Source organism: Macrosteles quadrilineatus, unplaced genomic scaffold (genome assembly GCF_028750875.1).
Source record: "Macrosteles quadrilineatus isolate MER2022 unplaced genomic scaffold, UCM_ALF_1.0 Scaffold_2__2_contigs__length_208266976, whole genome shotgun sequence".
In the NCBI taxonomy this organism is placed as follows: domain Eukaryota; kingdom Metazoa; phylum Arthropoda; class Insecta; order Hemiptera; family Cicadellidae; genus Macrosteles; species Macrosteles quadrilineatus.
Genome location: NW_026542595.1, coordinates 113261825 through 113275494, shown reverse-complemented (window position 1 = coordinate 113275494; position 13670 = coordinate 113261825). Strand labels below are relative to the sequence as shown.

The 13670-nt window shown below is 37.4% G+C and overlaps 1 protein-coding gene across 2 annotated transcripts in view; it reads left to right on the top strand.

Moving 5' to 3' along the window:
• Window positions 1-13670, top strand: part of LOC128985902 (transmembrane protein 131) — a 47823-nt gene that overhangs the window by 22183 nt on the left and 11970 nt on the right. For both annotated transcript variants that reach the window (XM_054405877.1, XM_054405875.1), the window contains exons 17-26: window positions 874-1082; window positions 1616-1816; window positions 2441-2580; window positions 3158-3342; window positions 4163-4360; window positions 4912-5027; window positions 5765-5894; window positions 6416-6573; window positions 9665-9786; window positions 9967-10073. In XM_054405877.1, the coding sequence (XP_054261852.1) occupies window positions 874-1082; window positions 1616-1816; window positions 2441-2580; window positions 3158-3342; window positions 4163-4360; window positions 4912-5027; window positions 5765-5894; window positions 6416-6573; window positions 9665-9786; window positions 9967-10073 (1566 nt within the window). The remainder of the gene's footprint in view (window positions 1-873; window positions 1083-1615; window positions 1817-2440; window positions 2581-3157; window positions 3343-4162; window positions 4361-4911; window positions 5028-5764; window positions 5895-6415; window positions 6574-9664; window positions 9787-9966; window positions 10074-13670) is intronic.

Genomic DNA, 13670 nt, shown 5'->3' with positions numbered 1-13670 from the left:
CTTATTTTTGTTACGTGTATTGTAGTTAAGATTGTTTTCTTTAATTGGTGGATTGAAATTTTAGTTTTTGACAAACAAAATACATTCAAGAACATACAAACCATAAACAGTGAGGATCCTTAGACGTTTAAAGTGTTCTTTTGCAGAATCATCTTTGTTCATTTTTAACATAGCTCTGATTGATTGCTTCTGTATTGTCAAAATTTGGTCTAGATTTGAATTTGAGATAGAACTTTTATAATAGCAATTTATAGGTTTTGTCTATTTTTCTTTAAGTTACACCTGTTAAAAAATGCCACGAGTGACATATTTATTGAAGCTACAAATTATTTGTTGCAAGTACTTTTGACAAATTGAGAAAAGAGAGTATTCGAGATAAACTTTTGTAGAAAAGGAGGTTAATTAATCAATGACATAGTGAACATCTCCCTCGATTTAGAAGACACTATTGTAGACTGGCAAACAACGACCAGGGTTGTGTGTTCACCTTGTGAATACCTCATGCGGCTTAGTCATCATTATCGTCTTTTGTGTTTGCTAGAAAATCAAGGTCTTCAACGGTCCTGCCTGAAGACACCATAATTGTCTTCTGTGTTCGCTAAATGCTTAAATAATAGTTAACTCCTGCAGCCACGGAGTCATCATTATCGACTCTGCGTTTGCAGCAAAATCATAAACTTTCGATAAGGCAATCCTCGTAGACGCTTTCTGCAATAGCAATTCGGTGTGTGTGCTGTAGTTTTTTCTATACTGCTCTGTCTTTTCGCAGACCTCTTTCTCATTGTGCGATAATTTTTACACTGTCGTCTCTTATTCCGATTTGAAGTTTAAGCTTTGTATTTTAATGTTTTCTGACACTTTCCATGTGTGCAGGTGAGAGAGCACATGTTTGCTGTCAGAGTGGCTCTTAGCTGGCCCAGACTGGCCAAGGACCTGGTCTACCCTCTCACTCAGGTTGACAACACGACACATCACACCCTGTACATCAGCAACCCCGGCACTCAACACGCTCTCTACGTACAGCTAGTCATGGACCATCACTACCCCAGCGCTGCCAAACTGTTGGACAATCTGCCCGAGAGGTAAGCGGCGTAACTTTAACTGAAGTATCCTTGTAGTGCAAAATATAAAATATTGTGTTGTGAAAGGTTTGTTTACGTTTAACTCATTAAACTTTCCGGAAGTTAGTTAGGGGTCTGCAGGTAAGACTTTTTAGTTAGAGTCGGGTCGGGCTTGAATCGGAGTCCTTTAGAAAGTGTTGATATAAAAATATTAATTAGGCCTAGTTAAATTTGATTTAGTGCAAAACAGCAAATATGGTACATAATCTCACGCAACCACAGTGAACCCGAAAAAATCTTCTATGGTCACGGTGAACCCGGAAACATCTTCAGCGGTCACAGCGAATATGTTGCGTATCTTCTGCGTTCTCAGAGAAATTGAGGACATACTCTGCGGTTATGGTGAAATCATTAAATTCTTCCGCTGTCACAGAAAAATCGGGAAAGTCTTCCATGTAGTTTATCTGTTCTGTGATTTTTCTATAGTAAGTAAAACCATATTTTTACTAGCTATAAGACTTATCTGTTACATCTAAAACATAATTCGTGTACAGGCTGAGACCAGAACCAGTAGCGGGAGCGCAGACGGGGGCCGGGAAGTTTGTCATAGACACAAGTCAGTCCCAGTACAGAGTGACGGCGGGGGCACATAGAGACTCTTGGGTGTTCCTGCTGCCCCCCGCCACCAACACTAGTGTCAAAGTGGGGTTCACACCTGCGGGGCCTCATCTCTACAGTGCTACGTTGCTGCTCAGGTAAATATAAACTATTTTAACTGTAAGTTTTGTTCAAGGAAAGGCGGTAGGTCTTTGAGTTGTAGAAGATATAGCAGGTGGCTTACCATAGAAGAAGTACAGGTATATAACATAAAACTTTTAATATTTCGTCTCCCGGAGGTCTTTTACAAGGGTAGACAGAGAGAATTTAACCTCTCTAGAGTAGACGACTCCTCGTCTACACTTGTAAACCCTTGAACCTTGAATAACCTTTGACTATCGATACAACTAGACATTCCATCCCCAAGTTAAAGTTGTCGCCACTTCTTGTTCTTCCAAAATCGTCATAGTTGATGTGAGCCACTGACGGATTGTGTTGATCTTAATTACTAATCACCCTCGAATACACAAACTGTTTAACCAAGTCAAACTAGTAGAATGACTTATTGTGAGCTTTAGCAACTGTTATGACACATCAACTTAAAATAAGGTAGAAAATAGAATTTTAGACACTGGCGTATTCTGGCTCACACAACTATGTTCTTTCATTGTTAATAAAGAAATTTGAGACAGCTGGTTCATATAGATTGGATGTCTGCTTCAGTAGCCGATAGTCAATGCTATAACTCTAAACACACTAACCTTTTTTTGTTTTTGTTTCAGAAATAACTTGACAGTGCTGGAGACAATTCAGCTTAGAGGGGCAGGAGCGTACACTCAGTTCAAGTTCGGCAACCGCAAGCCTGGGTCTACGACTCCACTACTCTTCGAACTTGCCGAGAAACATCTAAAAGACTGTGAAAGTAAGTGCACAGGGCTACACAAACTGTGTTCAAATATTTAGATTAGTAATGTATCGGTTGCAATTTTTATCGGTTCTGTTTTGGTTTTATGGGTTGGGTTGTAGATTTTTAGGTTATTATCTATTTTAAAGATTTTAGAGATTTATTATAAAACACTTATCACAAAAATGTTTTGTATGGTTGTTCATTTAGCAATATTTTGTTTTAGTATCCATAAATTTTATGTAGTATGCATTTATCATGATGCCATCATGAATATAATCTTAAACCATGACCACAGAAACTTGTTACTTTATCGTTGCCCCCGCAATCAAGGAGGCATGAGGTTTTTGCGAATACATCATTGTTGTCCGCGGTTGCGACCAAATCGTGTACGTTCCCCTCAATCTCAAAGACGTTGCATAAGTGTCACGTAATCGAGAAGAAATAATTGTGGAACAGACACTTTCAATCAGTTCACGGTTTCAGGTATTTTGCAAAAAAAAACGGTAAAATCGTAACCAACTTAAATTTAATTTAGATGGATTGTTAAGCTTTATCTACACGAGACAGTTTGCTGAGGGAGAGTTTGTCGCAGGAGAGAAGCAGCGCAAGTTCCCTGCACCCAACCTGACGGTGAAGCGGTCATTCACGGCTCGCAACACAGGAGCTTTGCCCATCTCGGTGAGAGGTTTCCACATCAGCGGGCTGGCGTGTGAAGGCTACGGTTTCCGAGTACTGAACTGTGAGGCTTTCAACCTTCCACCCAACTCTACACGCAAGGTAGGCCTAGACTGAAGGATTTTGGCGTCTTTTCAAACTATGTTAAGAGGATTACTAGAATTCATTAAAATTGTTTAAAACATTACAATTTATTTTTGTTAGGTTATTTTTTAGTTTTGCTGGCATAAGAACTATTTTTAATATTTCTGTGAGCTTCACTCACCTTTTATTCTACGCCAGTGGCATTTTCAAGAGGTCAAGAAAAAAGTTTTGTGGATGTTCCGTTGAACCCATCCCTCCCGCACCGAAATCCAAGACACTAACCACTAGGCAACACACTCATACCTTTATTATTGTCTGATGATATCCAGGACTCATCATACACAAATTGACACACACTACACATTTCTGACTGTCAACTCGCACAATTTTCATTACAGTTCAGTAATTGAAGTCTGCGGGCTAGAAATTTCTAATTCGGGTCAGGTTGAATAAGAATTGTTAGAGTCTCAGGCCAAAATTGCGGTTATAAAGTTTTTTTTTTTTAATTAATTGTAATAATATAATCTGTTTTTGCTTAATCTCCTCCAAACATATCATGGTGAAATTGAGAACATCTGCCGTCACAGTAAAATCTAGAACATCTGCGTTCACAGTGAAATCGTAAACTTCTTCTGAGGTGCAAAATCGTGGATGTCTTGCACAACTTTGTTTACCCTATAATCTTAGAAAAACTGTCTTCGTTTGAGGCAAAATTGTCAACTTTTTGACTGTGCATCTTTGCAGACGCTTGTCTCAGCTAGTTTCAATAGCCTTCTATTCCAACAAAATATTCTTGACCAAATGTTTATTCGTCTAGTTAATTGACTTGGATCCTCAGGTGGACATAGCCTTCACCCCAGACTTCACGCTAGCCAGGGTGCAACGTACACTGGGTGTGTGGACTAGTGAGGGAGACAGTGCTGCCAACTACACTCTGGTGGCCACACTGCCACCCTTCCTGCTCAGTACGTGTTCTGGCGTGTTGGCGAGACCTGCCTGGGAGCCGCTGTTGTACTACTGTGCTGTCACGTTCATGGTCAGTATCTCTGCTGCGATAGCTGAATGATATTTTTTATTGCGCTGAGAACTATGCGATGTAGAGGAATAAATCCTAAAAATTTCAGTTGCTTTAAAAATTTTAGTCCTACATAAGAGGTTTTTTTCATGAAAATTTATTTTTCATTGGAACTATGGTGTTTTTACGTCTGGTATCGTACAAAGGGGCTTTTAAAGTAAGAGTTTCTTAAATTATGTTTTGCGATGATAGATGTACCTAAGATATATACTGTGGTAACATAAGCTACCTAATTATGTAAATTTGCCTTTGACATTTTGTTGATATTTTAATTTTTCACTATCACACAGTTAATAGAACAAATATATTAAACTAAAGATCCCTGGTCCCACCCTGAGTGAAGTTTTTAGCGTTTTGAGTATTGATCCTGGCAATAGAAACAGCTGATCTTAGTCAGTAACAAAGCTACACGATGCCATTTTACTTCATACTAGGCTACATTCTTCTTCCATTAAAATCTATGTGATTTGTATAAATTTGTACAACGTACTGTAAATTGATTGTATGTACAGATGTTCCTGCTAGTCTGTGTTCTGGCCGCAGCATTTCTAGAGTCTGACAGAGCGCTCAAGTCTGCGCTGATGGCCATGTCCAGGGACAACACTGTTCAACCTGTACTTGATCTCAAGTAAGACATCAGACTTAGAGAATAATTGATAGGCTATGTAGTTATTAATTAGCATTTTGTGGATGAACTCAGTCTTATACCACATTTTAACATGAAAGAGAGATTAAAAATGTTTATGGTTATAAATTTTGATAGCTTAAGTTTAGAAGATTACAATCACTCTTTAAGTGCAGAGATATTTAAGATTTCTAGGTTCAATATTAATAAATCTAGATTGTCTAGAAATCGTAAATCTCACACAGCAACAAAAACATCATCATTGTCTTTCACAATCGGCTAAAATTCCTAATCATCTGCAGTCACAAAAACCTCATCATCGTCTTTCACAATCGGCAAAAATTCCTAATCATCTCCTCCGGTCATGGAAAGATCATCTTCCCCAATCCCAGCGGATATCTTGATCATATCCTGCAGTCACAGAAATACAACTACATCGTCTTCTGTGATCACAGAAACATAATTATTGTTCCCTGTGATCGCAGAAAGGGTGGATTATTTTTTGACTGCGCAATCTTTGCAGAAAGGTTATGCTTGATTAGTATAAGCTAGGCTCAAGTTTGATTTTCTGACTGGGAGCTTGATCACTCGGTTGCTCACACACCTTGTTTCAACATTGATACTGGAGTAAATTTATAAACATAGAGTAGCAAGACGGAGAATATTTTTACGTACATCATTGTCACTATCAGTACTAAATCTGTTGTGTTCCATCCAGTCATGTGTTGTGTCTCCTACAGATCCATAGGTACGGGGGTGGGCCTCGGCAGTAGTGGTGGTGGAAGTACATCAGCCCCTGACAAGCCTGACACATCGTCTACCATGTGGACCAAAGCCCCGAGCTCGCCTCCCACCACACATGACAATGAGGTAGTGTAGTGAAATAGCTAATGTAACTTTTAACTGTCATTTGATATATGTAACACGTTTGATGTGCCTAATGTAGGACTTTAGAGAGTAGATTGATGATTTTGTATTCGTATCCGTGAGCCCCTGGATTCTAAATATTATGTTAAAAAAAAACTAATAAAAGTATGTAACACAGAGCATAAGAGTCGAGGTTTTCAGGACTAAATGGTGGATATCAGGTTTGTCTGATTGGGAAACTAGCACAAGAAAGACAAAACTTTAAACAACACAAAACAGGTATACAAAACAGGTACACAAAACACTATTCAGGTAAACCTGGTAACTTATCCTTACAAAAAATCCTAAAAAACGAATAAAACATTAAGTTGTTAATGTTCTAGAGAACCTTGCCCCACCTCTAGACCAAAATTTACAGCATGTGTTAAGCGTTTTATTGTGAAGAAATTGGGTTCTTAAAATTTAAATGAAATTATCGTAATAAAACCAATAGTTACCGTTGTTCTAACTTCACATTGTGCTAGATGAAGGAGAAGCCAGTGAAAGCTGAGACAGACAATGTAGCCGCAGTGTTCACCTCGGTCAAGCCAGTCTCTACCTCGTCCAAGAAGAGAGAAAAGACCGTTGTGTCTAAGAGGTTCAGCGACCCGGTGGACTCTGCCTGGGCCAACGTCTTCTCTAAGTGAGTATTTTTCATTGTGTTTTCTACGCCAGTGACATTTATCAGTGTTTTTAGCAAGGGAACGGTAGAAACCCTGGTCTTGTTACTATGTAACCTCAATCTGTTGTTAGGGGAAGTGAGCTGGTCTAGTGGTTAGAGCGCAGGACTTAATCCCGCTAATTCACCAATGGACTTTATCTATGTGATAATGCCGCAACCCCTAGGTCTAGCCTAAAGTAATGGGAAAACAATTTCGGGCTCGTGCCTAGCGTCCTAGGACAGTAAAAAAATCTTTTGTTAAAAATCATTATTAATTAATAGCTCAGTGAAAAATGGCATCTGGCTCCGGTAACTATCTCGCTTGGAATCGAACCAGCGACCTTTATATTTGAAGGCGAGCACTTCAATGTTCAGTAGTTCAGTATAAGTACTCACCCAGATAATTAATAATTGTCTGATGTTCCTTAAGTACTCACAGTTTCCACATTGAAACCTCTCAATATTGCTGTTTAGTTTAGCCTTAGGCTTACACTAACACTAGTAGACTTCTCTTTACATTGTAAAATGTGAAGCTTGTTTTATGTGTGATTCATGTTGGCGACATTGATCGCTAGTGTTGTCAACCTTTTCTTATCTCTTATTTTAGAGCCAATTTTATCATTTATGCGTTTCTATATTGTCCTCAGCTGTTCTATAAAGATGAAATATATTTTAAATGATTGTATTTATAAATTTAGGCCTATAGACTTCTGTTCCCATCATAATCATAGTGGACTAATAAAATATGCTGTTCTTGTAGGTTTACTTTTGCTATTAACAACGTAGAAAAATTAAAGCAGAAAAAATTCACTGACTTTTCCTAGTAATTAATCAACATGTTTTAGGTAGAGATCGGTCTGTCGTTCAACTTAAGTTTCAAAACTTGGAGTGTTAACTAGGTGTCTGCGGGTCAGACTTTTTTGGTTCGGGTCGGGTCGGGTCGGGCCGATAATTTTGGTCCTCGGGTTTCGGGCCAAAGCGGGTCGGGCCAAAAATTATTAATTACCGGATTTTTTTTCTTTTTTTAACTCCTATCTGTGTTTATAATATTACTTGAAAATAACATATGGAAAAAGATTGTATTTATGTATATTATTTCATGTTCATAACTTATTTACAGCTTAGGAGTTGCCTCAACTGCAAGAAAGAAGAAAATAATTTTTTTTATCAAGCCATTCTTTCCCATTTTCATAACTGTTGAAATATCTAAACAGCTATATTACAACAAGTTTGTAATGGAACTTAATATAAATGGATCATAAACAAATCAATTAACCTTATCACAAGTTTAGGGCCTGTGGACTGGCTTCAAGACTGCATGCAAGAAGAAAATAAAAATTCTATGTTTCCACCATGCAATATGAATCATTCATTCCCTGCCTCCTAACCTCCTAAGTACAAAAACCTCACACTTACAATAGCATTATTAGTTACATCATCATAAATAAAGAATGATCTATTATTGGCATTAGTAGGCCTACAGCTTTACATAGGAATTATTTTTTATAGGGCCTAAAATAGTAATAGACTAAGCAACATGACAAGTGGAGAACTCATTGAAGAAAAGATATTGTGTAAACTAATTTACTATAAAACTCTAAAATAATAAATAACACACACACATTGTTTATGGTATAGTTATAGTAAAGACTGTAAAAATTGCATATCATGTCATACACAGTTATAGATACACAGTTATAGGCACAGTTATAGGTATTGCAAGAGATTAAAATCCTAAAACAACTGATTTTACCTAATAAATGAAAAGAATTAAAAATCCATAAACTCAAGTCAAACAATATCACAATTATTAGGTACCCGAAAAGGAACTCTTAATATATAGAAAATTATATTAAATCAAGAGAAAAGAAAGTTAAATGCTAATTTGGCAACATAAGCAGACAGCAGAGACATTATATAGTGCCCTAATTAGCAACACAACTCAATGTTTTTATACTGTAAGTCAATGTTTTTGAAACTGTAGGGTCTTTTTCTCAGAAGGAAGGGTAGTAGAATGTAAACAAAACACCATGAATCACTCTCACAGCCGGGCCCGGGGACACTCAAGGTCATAGACCCTCCCCCTCCCCCGCCCCTATTACACCACCCGGTTGTTCCAATTGCTGACAAAATACAAGTAACAAAACAAGGAAGTAGAGACAAAAAGATATATTTTCTTTCTTCAAAAATATAAAACTGTTACAGATAATTTCCAAAGAAATTAATTCATGGTAGTTTGTGTCTTGTAAATATTGTATTGGATCTTAGAAATATCTTTTTTGAAACTCAATCTAACTTAAGAAAAAAATAATTTTACTGATGAAAACTTTCATAAAATTATAAAATATTTAGGCCTAACTTCTTTGTAGACTTGTTGATACTTGATACTTAAAAAAAAAATTAAATGGTGACCATAAAATGCCGAACCAGACGATCAGAAGTGTTGTTTTGTTTTGTTACTGAATGACAAAAAGGACAATAGGAAAATAAAAGAACAAGATACAGATCTGTACACTATATCAGATATTTCTTTTGTTTATGATTTATTATGTAAATAAAATACTAAAATATAATTTAAACTAGGTATGGAATAAACAATAAATAATTAAACTGGTATTTCTGGATAAATAGTCTTTCTTTTGACTTCGTTTTCTTTGCACTGTTGCGTCACGGCTTTTGTTTTGTCATGTCAGTAGACGACTGGCTCTGGCTAGTGACAGTAAGGCAATAATTGCTCTGTTGTGTCTTTGTTCTTAAACGTGATCAAACTTAATATTTAATTCTAATTTTAACATTTTAATTCCTCTGTAATAATGTATATAAGAGTGTTTCTTTGAAAATTACTTATTATAACTTTAAAAATAGCCTAATAATTATTTTTTTTGGCCCGACCCGATCTTGGCCCGAACAAATCTCTGACCCGACCCGGTCTCTCGGGCCTTCCGCTGGCCCGACCCGACCCGAAAAAATCGGGGACCCGCAGACCCCTAGTGTTAACTGATCCTTTGTTAATTGTATTGTGTATTGGAGTTATAGATGTGTACTACGTAGTGATTGTTGTTGTTGTTACCAGGCCAGTTAGCAGTTCTCTACCCAAGTCTCAGGCCAAACCTGTGCCGACAGCCACAGAAACGCCGAAACCACCGTCTTCCACAGAGTCCAAACGGAAAGTCACCAAGAAAAATTCAAATCCAGGTGAAATGCTCTTGTTAAAGCGTTTGCAGTGTTTAAAAGAAATGTTTACGTATTTTTATTTAACATTTAATTTTACTGGTTAATTCATTGAATAGAAATTGCTGGATTATTGAATGTGCTTATCTAGTTTACTGTAATAAACACAATTTGCAAATTGAAAACGTCTTACGTCTTCTTCAGGGAGAAACGTAGCAGCAAGAGAAACAGTCAGTCTGGCAGCAAACGTTGGCGAAGATACAGAAACGTCCTCCACTACTACAGAGAGTTCCCATGACGACGGGGACAAGGTCGGTAACATCTTGCTGTCTATATGGTGTTTAGATAATTTTATTTGAGAATGCTGCATAAGAAAATTGGAGAGCTTTTTTTCATTTGTTGGGAACCTTCTATAAATGAAGTAATTTCTTCTAAATAGAGAGAACTTTCTTATTTTCAAGATAGAAGTACCTTCTACCATACATTCCTTACCATACAAAAGTTCCTACCATTTGTGAGAACTTCATCCGTTTTAAGAAAGCACTTCCTACCGTACGTAAAAACTTGTTCCTTTGTATGAAGAACTACCTCTTATTCTTGACAATATTCTCCATGCAAAGAAAATTTTAATAGAATTTGTACTTCAAAAAAATCCTTTCTTGGTTTAAAATAAATTTCTCTCCTTGATGAAAAGTACAATTTTCATGAACAAAGGTTTTCGCTGATGTTACTGATATTTGATTCTGAAAGAAACTAGGTTCAAACTTAGTCTATTTGTTGACCAGGTTATATACAGTGTGTAAATTAAGTAACGAAACAAATCTGTATTTTTTATCCTGAAATAGATGAAAATATTCCGTTTGTGGCATTGAATTTTAACAAAGGTTCCGCAATTGTTTACATAAAAAATAGTTTTAACCCCCATAATAGAGTTTGGGGTTGAGGGGTGACTTATTTTTTTTCAAATAGCAACCCCTATTGAGTGACCCCTCATTTTGAAGGATTTGTCAAAAGAAACACAATGATGTAAACCCGAGGTGGATATCTCACCCCTAGCCAAAATGGTGGGTATTCCAAAATGGGTATTTTTTCACATAAATCAAATTATTGGATACCCGCCATTTAGGCTAGAGGTGAAATATATACCTCGGGTTTGCGTCATTGTATTTATTTTGACAAACCCTTCAAAATGAGGGGGTCATTCAATAGGGATAAAGAAATAAGTCACTGTAGTGTATACAATAATAATGTACCATAATTTTGCCATTTTTACGATATTTAGATTTCTGTTATAAAGAGTTGGCAATATGTTTTGCATTTGTGTCCTGACTGCGATCAGGCGACTGTGACGTCATATCGTATGATTTCAATAAAGCTCCCGGATTGGCTACAACCCATCACGCCACTTTTCCCTCCACGTTTAACCGCCGTTCCAAAAGTTTCCTTGCTGACCAGTCCTCAAGATTCCAGCAAACCGTAACCATGTAGTCGGCCGGGTTTTATTTAATTCCCCAAATGGTGTTTTTATTTCAAGTCATTGCACCCCAAACGTTCCAGTGGCGACGAGGTACGAAAATGACTCAACGCGTAAAAAGTTTTTAAGTGATTTAAGTGACAATCGAAGTGCACCGTAGCAAGGTACGTGTGTTTTTAAAAGTGACAATTGAACTTCTAGTGCACCGTAGGAAGGTACGTGTGTTTACAGAAGAATTCGGTCAAGTTAACTTCGAACAGTGCGTGTGAGTGAAACATTAATGCCGCTTGATGAGAACCTTATTGATAACTTTGGAACTTTATTAAATTTCAAGATGTCGTTCATCGGTGCGATCGGTCCTTTTGATAATTCAGAAGAAACGTGGGACTCATATATCGAGCGTTTTGAATTGTTTGTTACATGTAACGATATTACCAACGCTAAAAAAGTTAGTACGCTTTTGACGGTTGTCGGAGTGAAAACTTATAACCTGCTTAAAGACCTATGTACACCAGACAAACCTGCTACTAAGAGCTACGAGGATATTGTACGGATCATTAAGGGACATCTTCATCCAAAACCATCTTTTATTGCTGAAAGGTACAAGTTTAGTCTACGAACACAATTGGAGCATGAATCAGTCGCTGATTACATCGTCAACCTGAAGAAACTCTCTGTCAACTGCGAGTTTAAGGACAAACTACCGGATCATCTTCGGGACAGGATCGTAAGTGGGTTGAGGGACGACGCCACCAAGAAGAGGTTGCTGGGCGAGGAAGATCTCACCTTCGAGAAGACGGTCCAAATAGCCACATCGATGGAGTTGGCAGCGAGAGACACCGCGGCCCTGACCTACCACAACACGGGGGGAGGAAGTCGTCTCCACAACGTCGCTTCGAAGCAGCAGCAGCAGCGGAAGCCGTGGCAGCGCTCAAAAAGTGAAGTAAAGTGCTATTGTTGTGGTAAATCTGGTCATTTAAAAAGTGAGTGCCGTTTTAAAAGTCTATCTTGCAATTTTTGTAAGAGGAAAGGCCATTTAGAAAGTGCGTGTCTGATGAAGAAAAACAATGGTGAGTCACAATCTAAATTTGCATTTAATGATAAGCGTAAAGATGGACAAAAGAACTTTACACCTAAGTTTACCTCTGGTAACAAGTCTCATAAGTATAAGCAAAACTATGTAGAGAACACAGGGGTCAATGACAATGACGATGATTATAGTGATTTAGCTAACTTATTTTCCATAAATGACGAGGAAACTAAACCGAGGGATAGAATAAAACCTATCACGGTTAATCTTAAAGTAGAACATACTGTATTGCCATTTGAGGTTGACAGTGGAGCATGCGTGTCAGTAATTTCTGAAAAGTGTTATAACGATAATTTCTCTGATCTCGAATTAATGCCCACTAATTTGGTTTTGAGCTCCTATACAAACCAGCCAATAAAACCTGTAGGAAAACTTAACGTAAATGTACAGCATGAATCTGAGCATAAAAAGTTAACTTTGTATGTTGCGTCTAAAGGGGCTAATCCTCTAATGGGAAGAGACTGGATTAGGGAACTAGAAATATCGATCCAAATCCCTAAAGAAAATAGTTTGAACACGGTTGAAAAGCTAGATCAAACCTGTAATTGTCAGTAAACTGTAGCCTACAGTAAATTTCCTGAGGTATTTACTGATGCATTAGGTTGTTACAAGGGAGATGCAGCTAGATTAGAGTTGAAGGAAAATGTAATTTCTAAGTTTTTCAAACCCAGACCTATACCATTTTCGATCAAAAGTAAAGTGGAGTCTGAGATTGATCGATTAGTAAATAATGGGATTTTAACTCAAGTTAGCAATAGTGAATGGGGAACTCCTATTGTGCCTATTTTGAAAAAGGACGGAAGTATAAGAATATGTGGCGATTTTAAAGTAACGCTCAACCCCTATTTAGTAGTCAATCGCCACCCAATTCCAAGGATTGAGGACATTTTTAATAATTTACAAAAAGGGGAGACATTTTCAAAAATCGATCTTTCTCAGGCTTACACTCAGGTAAAGTTAGACGAGGAATCAAAGAAGTATTGTACAATAAGTACATCGAAAGGATTGTATATTTACAACCGCGTTCCATATGGTGTAGCATTCGCCCCGGGAATATTTCAGAGTATAATGGAACGCATTTTAGCTCACATTCCCGGCGTTGTTTGCTTCCTAGACGATATTTTGGTAACAGGAACTGATGACAAACAGCACCTAGAGAGGTTGATTCAAGTGTGTGAAACTTTAAAGAATCATGGTTTAACAGTAAGTCAAAATAAATGTCAGTTTTTCTGTAAATCTGTTGAGTATTTAGGGTACATATTAAGTAAACAAGGACTAGGCACATCTCCTAGTAAAATTGAAGCTATTGTAAACGCCCCAGTGCCTACCAATGTAACTCAGTTA